Below are 11,381 nucleotides of genomic sequence, written 5' to 3' on the forward strand. Positions count from 1 at the left end.
AAAAACTTTTGGAAAAGCCTTCATTGCCTTCAATGGTACAATTTTGAATCAGTAAAGACTGCTGCAACATGCTTTAAAGTATAAAGGACATTTAAAATGAAAATTTTAACTTATAAATAAATTGAATTGAACTTTATTAGCTCCACACTCAACTACAAAAATACATGTGCTCCCTGTGGCAAAAACATTCACACTTTTCCTTACTCATCTCTTCTGATAACTCTGACCAGGTATTATTCTGAGTCTATTATGTGATACACTGACAATGGGTCTTTCTGGTTTTTGTAGAGTCAGACTAAAACTATAAAGGTAACCACTGCATTATTATTATTATTATTTAGCTTGTCTGTTTTCAGTCTTTCCATTATTTGTTATTATTTATTATTCATTCTTTTATGTTTTATTTTATTTCTTTCAAAATTTATGGAAATGATCACAGAAAGGTACCTTCATTTGGTCCAGCATCTAGAAAGCATCAAATTGGTTGAATTTTTCACCATGACAGTGATCTGAAATACACTGACAATGGGTTAGGTTTAGAGTTAGGGTTACACCTGGGTAAATGCAACATTAATTTGCTTTACCACAGCCCAGACCTTATAATTACTTAAGCAGTTTTGGGTTATCTTGACAGAGAACAGGACAAAAGACAGCCAACATCTAAAGAAGATCTTTGGAATGTCCTTCAAGAAGCTTCAAGACTATTCCTGAAGACTATTTCAAGAAATTACAAGAAAGAAAAGTTTTCTACAGTCATTGGTCTGTATTTTGAAAGCTTCCATCCTGGCAGCAGTGTAAGGTGAGCGGTTCTCTAAAAGACAGACGTAGATATCTCCACTTTCAGGAATTTAAATAAAGCTGTGAGGGCAAAATATTGATCACAAGTAGTTTCTCGTCATATCTTAGTTTTTCCTTTATGATAGATGATCCAAGTGGTCGTGGCTCGAGACATGTGGAAAAAACAACACTTTTTTCTGACGCAACAGTGACTGTCCACTGTTGGGCACCATTATACCCCCCAGGGTATCAAGTCGATCACGTGACTGCAAACTATGACTAAATCGCTGCAACTATTCCCGATTTTCCTAGCAAATATGGGGCAAAAGAGATGACGGGTGGCTCAAGACTACACGGTATTGTAGTTGTTGTAAAGGCTCACCTTTTAGCACATTCACTTCACCAGATGCACCTTGTTTCTTTTCCTCACCTTTAATTGGGTGTGGTGCTTGGCCTTAATTGCACTCACCTGTCACTCATTATATAAGGACTGCACTCACCTACCCCTCACTCTTCCTTCACTCCCACATGGGGCGGCAGCTGAGAGATAGCAGTCCATGTGTGTCTTTCCTTCTTTGCTTTATTGAGTTGAGAATAAAAGGAGAACCCTGTGAATGATTAGATGACTGCTTATTCTCATTCTGATCGGATGAGCCCATGATGCTGATTATCTAAACCCTGAACCTGCCTTCCTCCAAAACATGGTCCTCCGAGCCGGAGTAGTGTTATCATCATGGATTCACAGCAGCCATTGACTGAAGATTTGAGACGTTCCGGTCGTGAAAGGCGACCTCCTACCTACCTGCAGCAATATGACGTTCAGTACCCTGGGAGTATAAGTGCTAGATGTGATACAGAGAGTCAAACAGAATGCCAGCATAGTGACACAGACACACATGGGCTGAAGAATCCTGACAGAGAGTCAGAAAGCCAACCAGAGACATCCCCTGCTCCTTTACCCACCAATCAAGATGAGGTGATGAGGGAACTCCTGATGACGATGAGGGAGATTAGGCAATTTATGATTCAGTTATCTCCTCCCCATTCTCGCAGTTCCTCCAGATCTTCAATTCACACTGTCTCATCTGATGAAAGCAAATCCTCTCTATGTGGTTTACAAGCCATTCCCCAAACGCATCAGCAACATGAGCAGTTCCCAGTGATTGATACAGCAACCTGTCAATCACCCTTGCAGCCCCCACAGATTAGCCATCAGTCTGGTTTAGTTCCGGCTGCTAGCCCTCCTTTCCCTAATTCAACAATATTAGATGCTGCAGTTCCGTCAAGTGGTTTGCCTAGACCAGTTTTTCCTACACCAGATGAGACTCCTTTTAATTTCCTGGCCACACAACTGCAAGGTCCGCACCAGATTTCATGTGTTCAACCTGCTGTTCCTCTAGATGAAGACCCCGCTCAACCTCTCATTTGCATTCCAGAACCAAGGCAGCACGCTCCTGTAAAGCCGCAACAAGCTACATCCAATGGCTTACATGAACAGAAACCTTTGGTACCTGTTACTGCTAGCTCGGGTCACTCCTCTAGCATTAGAACACATGTATATAAGCTTGAGGGTCCTTCTTTCCCAGAACCTTACCAGTGAAGATGAAATCCAGTATAGGCTGTTACGAATGGCCCTTACTAACCTTCTTGACCCTCATGAGACAGAGCACTTTAAATATCATGTCCTTCTCGATCATCTGAAAGTAGACCAAGCTAAACGGTTAGCTATTTCCTTTTCCTATGCTCCTGACCCATACACTCAAGCCATCAAAGCTCTTGATGAGCGTTATGGGCAACCAAGACAGCTAGCATTGAAAGAGCTACGGAATATACTGGAGCTTCCTCCTATCAGAGCAGGTGATGGTCGGACACTGGATAACTTTGCTCTTCGTGTGCAAGCTTTAGTTGGTTTGCTTAGCACTATGGGTGATCAAGGATGGACAGAACTAAAGTGTGGCTCCCATGTCGATCGCCTACTTGAAAAGTTGCCTGCAGAGCATTCCAGTCGCTTTAAACGGCACATTTACAGGGAACAAGGAGATATGATGTATGACTTACCTTTGTTCTCATCCTGGTTGCAAATGGAATGCAAGTGTCAACCAAGAAAGGACAGTCCTGTTTCATCTTTTAACCAGCCACGACCTGCCCGTAAGTACACCTCTCCACTTACAACACTATTACATGGGACAAATCCATCCGATCCTGTACAGGCAGCACAACCCATCATAATGACTAAGGCAAGATGTGCATATTGCTGCTCACCTGAACACCACATTAGCAAGTGCCCTGAGTTCATCAACAAGACAAAGGATGAGAAGATAAACTGGATAAAGAGAAACAAACGGTGTTGGCGTTGTGCTAGAACTCATCAGGCTGCAAAGTGCGATCTGAGAAAAGACTGTGCTACCTGCATGAGAAGACATCTACAGATCCTATGTGAGGTGAATCAGAGACCTAGAACTGAAGTTAATCCTGTAGTGAGGACACTGTACTTTGATAAACCTAGTGACTGTCCCAGTGTACTATTGAAAGTTATGAAAATGCTCCTGCGTAATGGCAAAAGAACCCTGGAAACATATGCAATACTTGATGATGGCTCCCAATGTACCATGCTTCTGACATCAGCAGCTCAGCATCTCCACCTAACTGGGAAAGCTGAAAAATTATCACTCAGAACTGTCCATCAAGAAGTTGAAACTATTCAAGGTTCTTCTGTACATTTCCAGATTTCTCCCATCGCACATCCAAAGAAAACTTACACAATTAATAATGCCTTCGCTACAAGTCACTTAGCACTTTCAGACCACACCTACCCCGTATCATCTCTCCAACGGAGATACAAGCATCTCAAAGGTATCCCATTACCCTTTATTAACAAAGCAGCTCCACTACTGCTCATAGGCTCTGATCATACCCACCTTATTACGCCTATTGCACCAGTTAGACATGGACCATTTGGATCTCCTTCAGCAGTCAAAACCCGCTTAGGATGGACACTCCAAGGTCCAATCACAGACTTCCAACCCCAGAGCAGTTCCACGCATGCCCAATGTTTGTTCACATCTTCCAGTTCAGGTGAACCGCTCCAGCACATCCTCGTGTCCGCTGATGGCTCTGAATTCATTCAGCCACCTCCTACTCTACCATCAGCAGTACCTACGTCGTCACCGGCAGTGCCGCTATCACCAGTTCCACCGCCTGTGGCTAACTTTCCGCCAGTGGTCAGGGCGCCACCTGCTCCTGGATCACCTGGTCCTGCCCCTGCCAAGTCCTGTCAATTACACCCAGCACCTGCAAAACTGCCTGACGGTCTGCAGGTCTGGGCCTGCAGCTGCATCCCACGCGGTTGGCATTTGGACCTGCTTTGCCGCCACCGCTGGCTACATGGTCATCCCCCTGAACTATCTGGCCTGCGTTGACCTCCAGGTCGACCCCCTGAACCTATATTAGACCTGTAGTATGTCTGATTCCTCTGCCCCCGCTTCATGAAAAAGAACAACTTTAACCCTTTCAACATATTTCTCAGTAGAAATATGGGGGCGGCTGTTGTAAAGGCTCACCTTTTAGCACATTCACTTCACCAGATGCACCTTGTTTCTTTTCCTCACCTTTAATTGGGTGTGGTGCTTGGCCTTAATTGCACTCACCTGTCACTCATTATATAAGGACTGCACTCACCTACCCCTCACTCTTCCTTCACTCCCACATGGGGCGGCAGCTGAGAGATAGCAGTCCATGTGTGTCTTTCCTTCTTTGCTTTATTGAGTTGAGAATAAAAGGAGAACCCTGTGAATGATTAGATGACTGCTTATTCTCATTCTGATCGGATGAGCCCATGATGCTGATTATCTAAACCCTGAACCTGCCTTCCTCCAAAACAGTAGTTATGGGTTTAATGGGAGGCTACACTACCCTGCAGCACTAATATTTTGTGCAGAATATTGCGACGACGTTAAGTTATATTTAGGAGGCAGCTGCCCACGTTAAACTGTGACTATCACCAGTAAACGTGGGCATTTCCTAAAGTATCAGCAGGTGTTTAACAGCTGACAGGTAAACAGGTTGTATGCAGGTAAACTAAAGGGTCGGTTGAGCTGATCGGTGGTGTCGTAAGGAAAATGTCGGCTTGTTATTTATATTACAGAAAGCCAGAGGGAGAGTGTTATATGTAAACAAATTCAGTTAACCTGAACGACACCGGCATCACCCTGTGCTTAGTGACAGGTGGAACCGGTCTCGTGCCTGCTAATCACTGAACAGGGCGCACAGACTGAGGCCTTTAACGCCTGCTTTGAACTCTCTCGTATCTTCTTTTAAAACAATTGTTAATTATTCAAAAGTCAAATATATTGTCATAACGTAACCGACGTTTTAAGCCTTCCTACTTCCGTCGGAAACCCACATTTTCGTTTTCATCGTCCCTGGCTGAAAACCGCAGGAAAGCAGACGCCTCCTCCGATCTCCTTCCGATCGAACACGAGCATTCCCGAAAAATAAACCGTGGTCTATTTCCATTGGTGAAACGCTCGTCCAATGAACCAGGGCCATCTGTGTGGGATTCAACGCTGTTAGGTTTCTCAGCTTACGTTTCCTTCATCGGACTTTCAATCTCATCGTTTCACCACCTGGTACCAGACTGCAGCTAGCATCATGAAGTTTCCAGTGGTAATTGCTGTAGTTTTGGCATCGTTAGCTCTAACTATCGACGCTACGGTTTACTTCAAGGAACAGTTTCTGGATGGAGGTAGAGCACAGTCAATTTCATATCTGCTTGTCTTATACGAATGATTGCATTAAAAAAAGTCAACGTCTTCACAGCAGTTCACATTAAATCTCTTATTTGGTAATTTAATTAAAGACAACTTAATATATGTTCCTGGAAAGATAAGGTAACTTACTCTATAAATTTAACCCATTGGTATAGATGAGTAGCTGGCTGAAAATAATAGCGTAATATATTAGTAAAGCATACGTTTCAATGTTATTTTTAAGTTAAATGTGTCTAAATGTCGTCCAGTACTGGGTTAAGGGCGCAACTATTTTCTACTACTATTTTCTATTTTCCTTTGTTAGTCTAACCATGATGAATCGTGCTGGAACCTTATGGGTAAAAGCATTTGGATAAAATATTTGGAGCCCCTCAATAAAAATTTTTTAAACAGAACAACTCTAAACCCTGTCACTGCATATAGGAGTTCATTTATATAATCTCTAAGTTTTTCACTTTTATCATGATGTTGAGTAATTGCATTTGGAGTCCTCAGTAGGTTTGTGGTACAAGTAGTGTAATAAATGTGCACCGTGGCTTGGTGTTAATGTAACCAGAATCAGAGGAATTACTGTGAGTAACCAGTGGGGTTTCATTATGTGTTTCAGATGGATGGAAGAGCCGTTGGGTCGAGTCGAAACATAAATCAGATTATGGACAGTGGAAACTGAGCGCTGGAAAATTTTATGGGGATGCTGAAGCTGATAAAGGTAAGAATTCTGTGTAGTGTCGGAAACACAACTGATGCGAGTTAATTTGTTAAAATTGTGTTATTTGCATAGACCAAGAGTTGGTGTCTTATCATGCAAATGCAGCTAACACAGGTTTGCCAATGTAAATATGAGCACAGGGTCAGACAGATTATACTCAGGAGTGGAATATCCTGCAAAGAGCCTCCAGTGCTCTCATGGCCTTTGATACTCCAATTTTAAACCTATTTTAAATTTGGATATTCAAATTTAAAATGTGTGTTTCGAATTAAAAAAAACATTTTGTACTATCGGTAATCATCCCATTTGGTAATGTAAACCTTAGATTAGTTTTCCCATTCCGAATTTCTATTACACTGATAAAATAGTTAATATTGGACTTTAATTACAGATGGAAGAATTATAAATATGACTGATAGTCATAGAGTGCATGGATGTAAACACAGTGCTCTGACCCAATGCAAAAGTACCCTTTTTTTGTCCAGAGAATTTTCCCTGTCAATAGTACCCAAAAATCAACTTTTTGGGTACTATTGGAAACCATGATTTTACGGAAGAGGATTAGTGCTACTGGGGGGGAAAAAGTGGGCACGTCTTTTTTTTTTCTTCTGAGAAAAAAGTCTGAATTCTGAGATTAAACTTAGAACTCTGAGAAATTCTGACTTTTTCATCAGAATTATTTTTCTCAGAATTCTCAGATTAAAGTCAGAATTTTCTCAGAATTCTGTGAAAAAAGTCTGAATTCTGAGATTAAACTTAGAATTCTGAGAAATTCTGACTTTTTCATCAGAATTATTTTTCTCAGAATTCTGAGATTAAAGTCAGAATTTTCTCAGAATTTAAAGTCAGAATTTTCTCAGAATTCTGTGAAAAAAGTCAGAATTCTGAGGTTAAAGTCTGAATTCTGAGATTAAAGTTAGAATTTTGAGAAATTCTGACTTTTTCATCATAATTATATTTCTCAGAATTCTGACTTTAATCTCAGAATTCTGAGAAAAAAAGTTGGAATTCTGACTTTTTCTGACTGTTTTCTCAGAATTCTAAGATTAAAGTCAGAATTTTCTCAGAATTCTGACTTTTTTCTCAGAATTCTAGAAAAGAAGAAGAAAAAGACGTGCCCACTCTTTTTTTCAGTGGCCCTAATCCTCTTCCGTTACAAAATAAAGACGGTTTTATTTCAGATTTTAGAATCTTTGACATTGTTGAAGTGAAACATTGAACCACAAAATTCTGTTAGTGCAAAAGAAGAATAGAATTAAGAAATTTAGGGTGTCAAAAATGTGGCCCGTGGGTGAGAATCGGCTTGCCAGGGGTCTGTTTGTTTGCCTGGATGGGTCTTCAACATGTGAAAAATCCCTAATTATTCAATGGTTTTCATTCTAGTGCAGTTCCTACTATTCAAGATGTAGTTTCAGAACACCAGCATTAGTGCATACAATTATAGAAACAGACATATTACTTTTATTTTTCTTAAGGCATTTCAGGCTGCTCAGTGTTCTTAACATATGGATATTTTAAGAATATACTTCTTTACATGCCTTTACTGAAATTAGAAAGAGTTGTGCATTTATATTCAGTCTATATTGGTAGTAATAATAATAATAATCACTTTTGTGCTCATTCTAGGTATCCAGACCAGCCAGGATGCCCACTTTTATGCCCTGTCAGCCCGCTTTGAGCCATTTAGCAATGAGGGAAAGCCCCTGGTCATCCAGTTCACCGTCAAGCATGTGCAGAAGATAGACTGTGGAGGTGGTTATGTCAAGCTCTTCCCCGATGATCTTGACCAGAGTGACATGCATGGAGACTCCCAGTATTACATCATGTTTGGTGAGTCTTGGAGAGACACTGAAGCCTGAAACCAGAACATGATGGTTTTCCATCTGACTTTGAGCTGTTTGAAATGAAGTCCTTTTGTAATCATGGTATATAATCATATCATAATGTGGCCTGTGTACACAGGGCCTGACATTTGTGGATACAGCACAAAAAAGGTTCATGTGATAATTAACTACAAGGGCCAGAACCATCTTATCAAGAAAGACATCAAATGCAAGGTAGCTATGCACCAAGACTGTTAAATAATTTCCCTTTTTAAATTTTGTAAACCATGAATCTGTTAGAGATTTACCTTAAATTCTCTCCATGTCATCCTTCAGGATGATGAGCTGACCCACTTGTACACACTGATCGTGAATCCAGACCAGACATATGAGGTGAAGATCGACAATGAGAAGGTAGAGTCTGGCTCCTTTGAGGACGACTGGGACATGCTGCCCTTAAAGAAGATCAAGGACCCCGAAGCTAAGAAGCCAAGCAACTGGGATGACAGGGCTAAGATTGACGATCCCAGTGACACAAAGCCTGAAGTAACATGACTTAAATTGATTTTAGATTACTTGCAATAAAGCTATACAGAAGTTCTTAGATTAAATTCCCAAATTTACAATAAAATCTTGAACATGGTGTTAATGACAATGAGCATTTTCTTATTGTTAAATTTTGTTGTAATGCATAATTTCATTAGGCCATCCACTGCAGCCAGAATACACTGAATAGTGCCAATTGTGGTGTGATAATGTTGATCCAGTCTTACATTAATGTTGCCATTCCTTGTTTTTCTTGGAACAGCCAGTATGGATCTATTTGTACTCTTGTACAAGTCACATTCCTGTTTTGATTGGCATCTCTGATTGGTAACTTCAGTGCTGCTGTCTTCCAGGACTGGGACAAGCCAGAGACGATCCCTGACCCTGATGCTAAGAAGCCTGATGACTGGGACGAGGACATGGATGGAGAGTGGGAGCCCCCCATGATTGCCAATCCAGAGTATAAAGTATGGGCTGCATTGCTCGAGTGAAGAATTTCCATTGGAGGTCTTTTTACTAGTATAAAGGAAAAAAACATGTAACTTATTCTCTAATACCTTTGTAGGGGGAATGGAAACCCAAGCAAATTGACAACCCTGACTACAAGGGAACATGGGTCCACCCTGAGATAGACAACCCAGAGTACACTCATGATGCTACTATGTATAAATTTGACAACATTGGAGTCCTGGGCCTGGATCTGTGGCAGGTAATTATACTACACTACTCCCCATTAGGGTCTGTTATAAATAAAATGTTACAAAACACTTTCCTTCATGTAAAAATGAAACTACATTGCGTTTTATTTATTTAGAGACAAATAAATTTATAATTTATCTGTATGTCACAACTATATAATATTGCCTTGTTTTTGTTTTTTTTGTTTGTTTTTTCATTGAAAGGTCAAATCTGGAACCATTTTTGACAACTTTCTGATTACCGACGATGTGAAAGAAGCAGAGGAATTTGGAAAGGAAACCTGGGGAAAAACCATGGTAGGACTGTTTAGATGTAAATAGTCTAATGGGGAGTCACAATTTAAAAACCTGTGTCAGAAAACTGCCCGAAATCAGTTCTAGTCACAATTAAGGGCAACACAATAAATAGACAATGCATATGTAGCTTTACTGAGTTGATCAGACATTTTCCAAAGAAAGAAGATAACTTCTCAACAGCTTTCATGTAGTCTGTAATGTTTCCACAGCTCACAGCTGATCCGGATAAGTGGTTTTGGGCATGTAAACACTAGAAAGCAATAAAACTATCACATGTGAGCAGTTGTCTATGTATTTAAACAGGGAAGATGGTACTTCTTGTAGCTTAAGCAACATTAACTATAGTGCCACTTCAACTCTTGAGCAGCTTATTGTAAATTGAGCAACTTTTGAAATTCCATATTGGCAGTAGAGGTTGAAAGTCTTGCTTTCAGTTTGGGCATCAAACTTGGTGTACTTAACATAAAAAGGACCCGAACTAAAAGTTTGGCAGGTGATAAAACAAAAGGATTTTGATGAAGACAAAGAATGTAGCTTTTAGGTTCAGCACTGGTTCACACTGCAGGTGACAGTTCAGTACTCCCCTGTTGTGGAATCACTTTCCATTATGTTAAACATTAACATTGTTCTTCACCTGCCTAGGGACCAGAGAAGAAAATGAAGAGTGATCAGGAAGATATGGAAAGGAAACTGAGGGAGGAAGAGGAGAAGGAGAAGAACAAGGAGGACACTGAAGGTGATGATGAGGATGATAAAGAGGATGGTGAGGAGGAGGAGGGAGAGGATGACGAGGAGCCAGATGATGATGCTGGGATAGAAGAGGACAATAATGCCAAACCAAAGGACGAGTTGTAAAGGAGTAAGGTCTGTGTGTGTGTGTGTGTGTGTGTTCCTCAGGTTCAAATGACAGACCCACAGAAAATTGGCTGATGCCATCTGGACTGTAGCTTTTCATATAGCAGCCTTTTATTCAGGTGGGATGTTTGAGGGATGCGAGGTTTTTATTGATTTCCATGCATTTTTTTTCCTCCAAACCATCAAATTGGAGAAGGGTTTGTTTATGCTTGCGTTTGTGTGTTTGGTATATACGTGGATTTTCTGATTTAATGTGATTTCTTTCTTTCTTTTTTTTTTCTTTTCCCCTTTGGAAATCCCATAACTTGAGCGTCTGTGATGTCTGGTTGTGCACTTTGATCTCTATCATACCATAATGTACTGTTTGTTTTCTGAGGTGATCCTTTCGTAAATTATTCAAATATTACATTTGTTCGTGGACATGACAGTTCACCAAGTTTTTGAGTTTGTTCATAAGTCCTCTGTGTGATATGTGTGCGCGTGTGTGCATTCCCAATGTTTTGATTGAATATCTTCACTTTGTGAACACAATTTGAGTTAATAAATTGAAGCTTCTCAACTTTGCTGTTTTTCATTACTTTCAGTAGTTGATCTCTGTTGCCTGCCTGACTTTGGCGGTTTCTTTCACGCTGAGTGATTTTAATCTGTGTAGACAGCAAGAGGCATGAGAAGTGCAAGTATTTAAGTATTTGTGTGTTATTTATGTGGCATGCCCATTTCAGAAGCTGGAAAACAAATCAAGTCACCCACTCCCCAGTACTTTTATAAATCATTGACCAAAAAAAGTCTAATTTGCCTTTCACCATGCATCCTTTTTTTTAAAATTATTATTATTTTTTGTTTTGCATTTTTGTATAGCTCATTTATTGTGAAGCACTGGGCTGCAGCTTGCTTCAGTTGATGTCAC

General features: G+C 40.4%; 1 protein-coding gene across 1 annotated transcript; it reads left to right on the plus strand.

Annotated features, from left to right (window-relative positions):
- The first annotated feature begins 5,306 nt into the window (after nt 1–5,306).
- On the plus strand, nt 5,307–11,033 carry LOC116320843 (calreticulin-like). Its single transcript, XM_031740565.2, has 9 exons — nt 5,307–5,521; nt 6,154–6,255; nt 7,882–8,085; nt 8,218–8,312; nt 8,415–8,624; nt 8,978–9,091; nt 9,190–9,333; nt 9,527–9,619; nt 10,262–11,033. The coding sequence occupies exons 1-9, from the start codon at nt 5,428–5,430 to the stop codon at nt 10,472–10,474; spliced, it is 1,269 nt and encodes a 422-aa protein (XP_031596425.1). The 5' UTR covers nt 5,307–5,427; the 3' UTR covers nt 10,475–11,033.
- Nucleotides 11,034–11,381: the final 348 nt, after the last annotated feature.

The sequence above is a fragment of the Oreochromis aureus genome, linkage group 17 (genome assembly GCF_013358895.1).
Source record: "Oreochromis aureus strain Israel breed Guangdong linkage group 17, ZZ_aureus, whole genome shotgun sequence".
Lineage (NCBI taxonomy): Eukaryota > Metazoa > Chordata > Actinopteri > Cichliformes > Cichlidae > Oreochromis > Oreochromis aureus.

Coding starts and splice junctions, on each gene's coding strand:
- LOC116320843 (XM_031740565.2), top strand. CDS start 5,428: ATGAAGTTTCCAGTGGTAATTGCTGTAGTTTTGGCATCGTTAGCTCTA. Junction 8,086..8,217: donor CCAGTATTACATCATGTTTG/GTGAGTCTTGGA, acceptor CTGTGTACACAG/GGCCTGACATTTGTGGATAC. Junction 9,620..10,261: donor AAACCTGGGGAAAAACCATG/GTAGGACTGTTT, acceptor TCACCTGCCTAG/GGACCAGAGAAGAAAATGAA.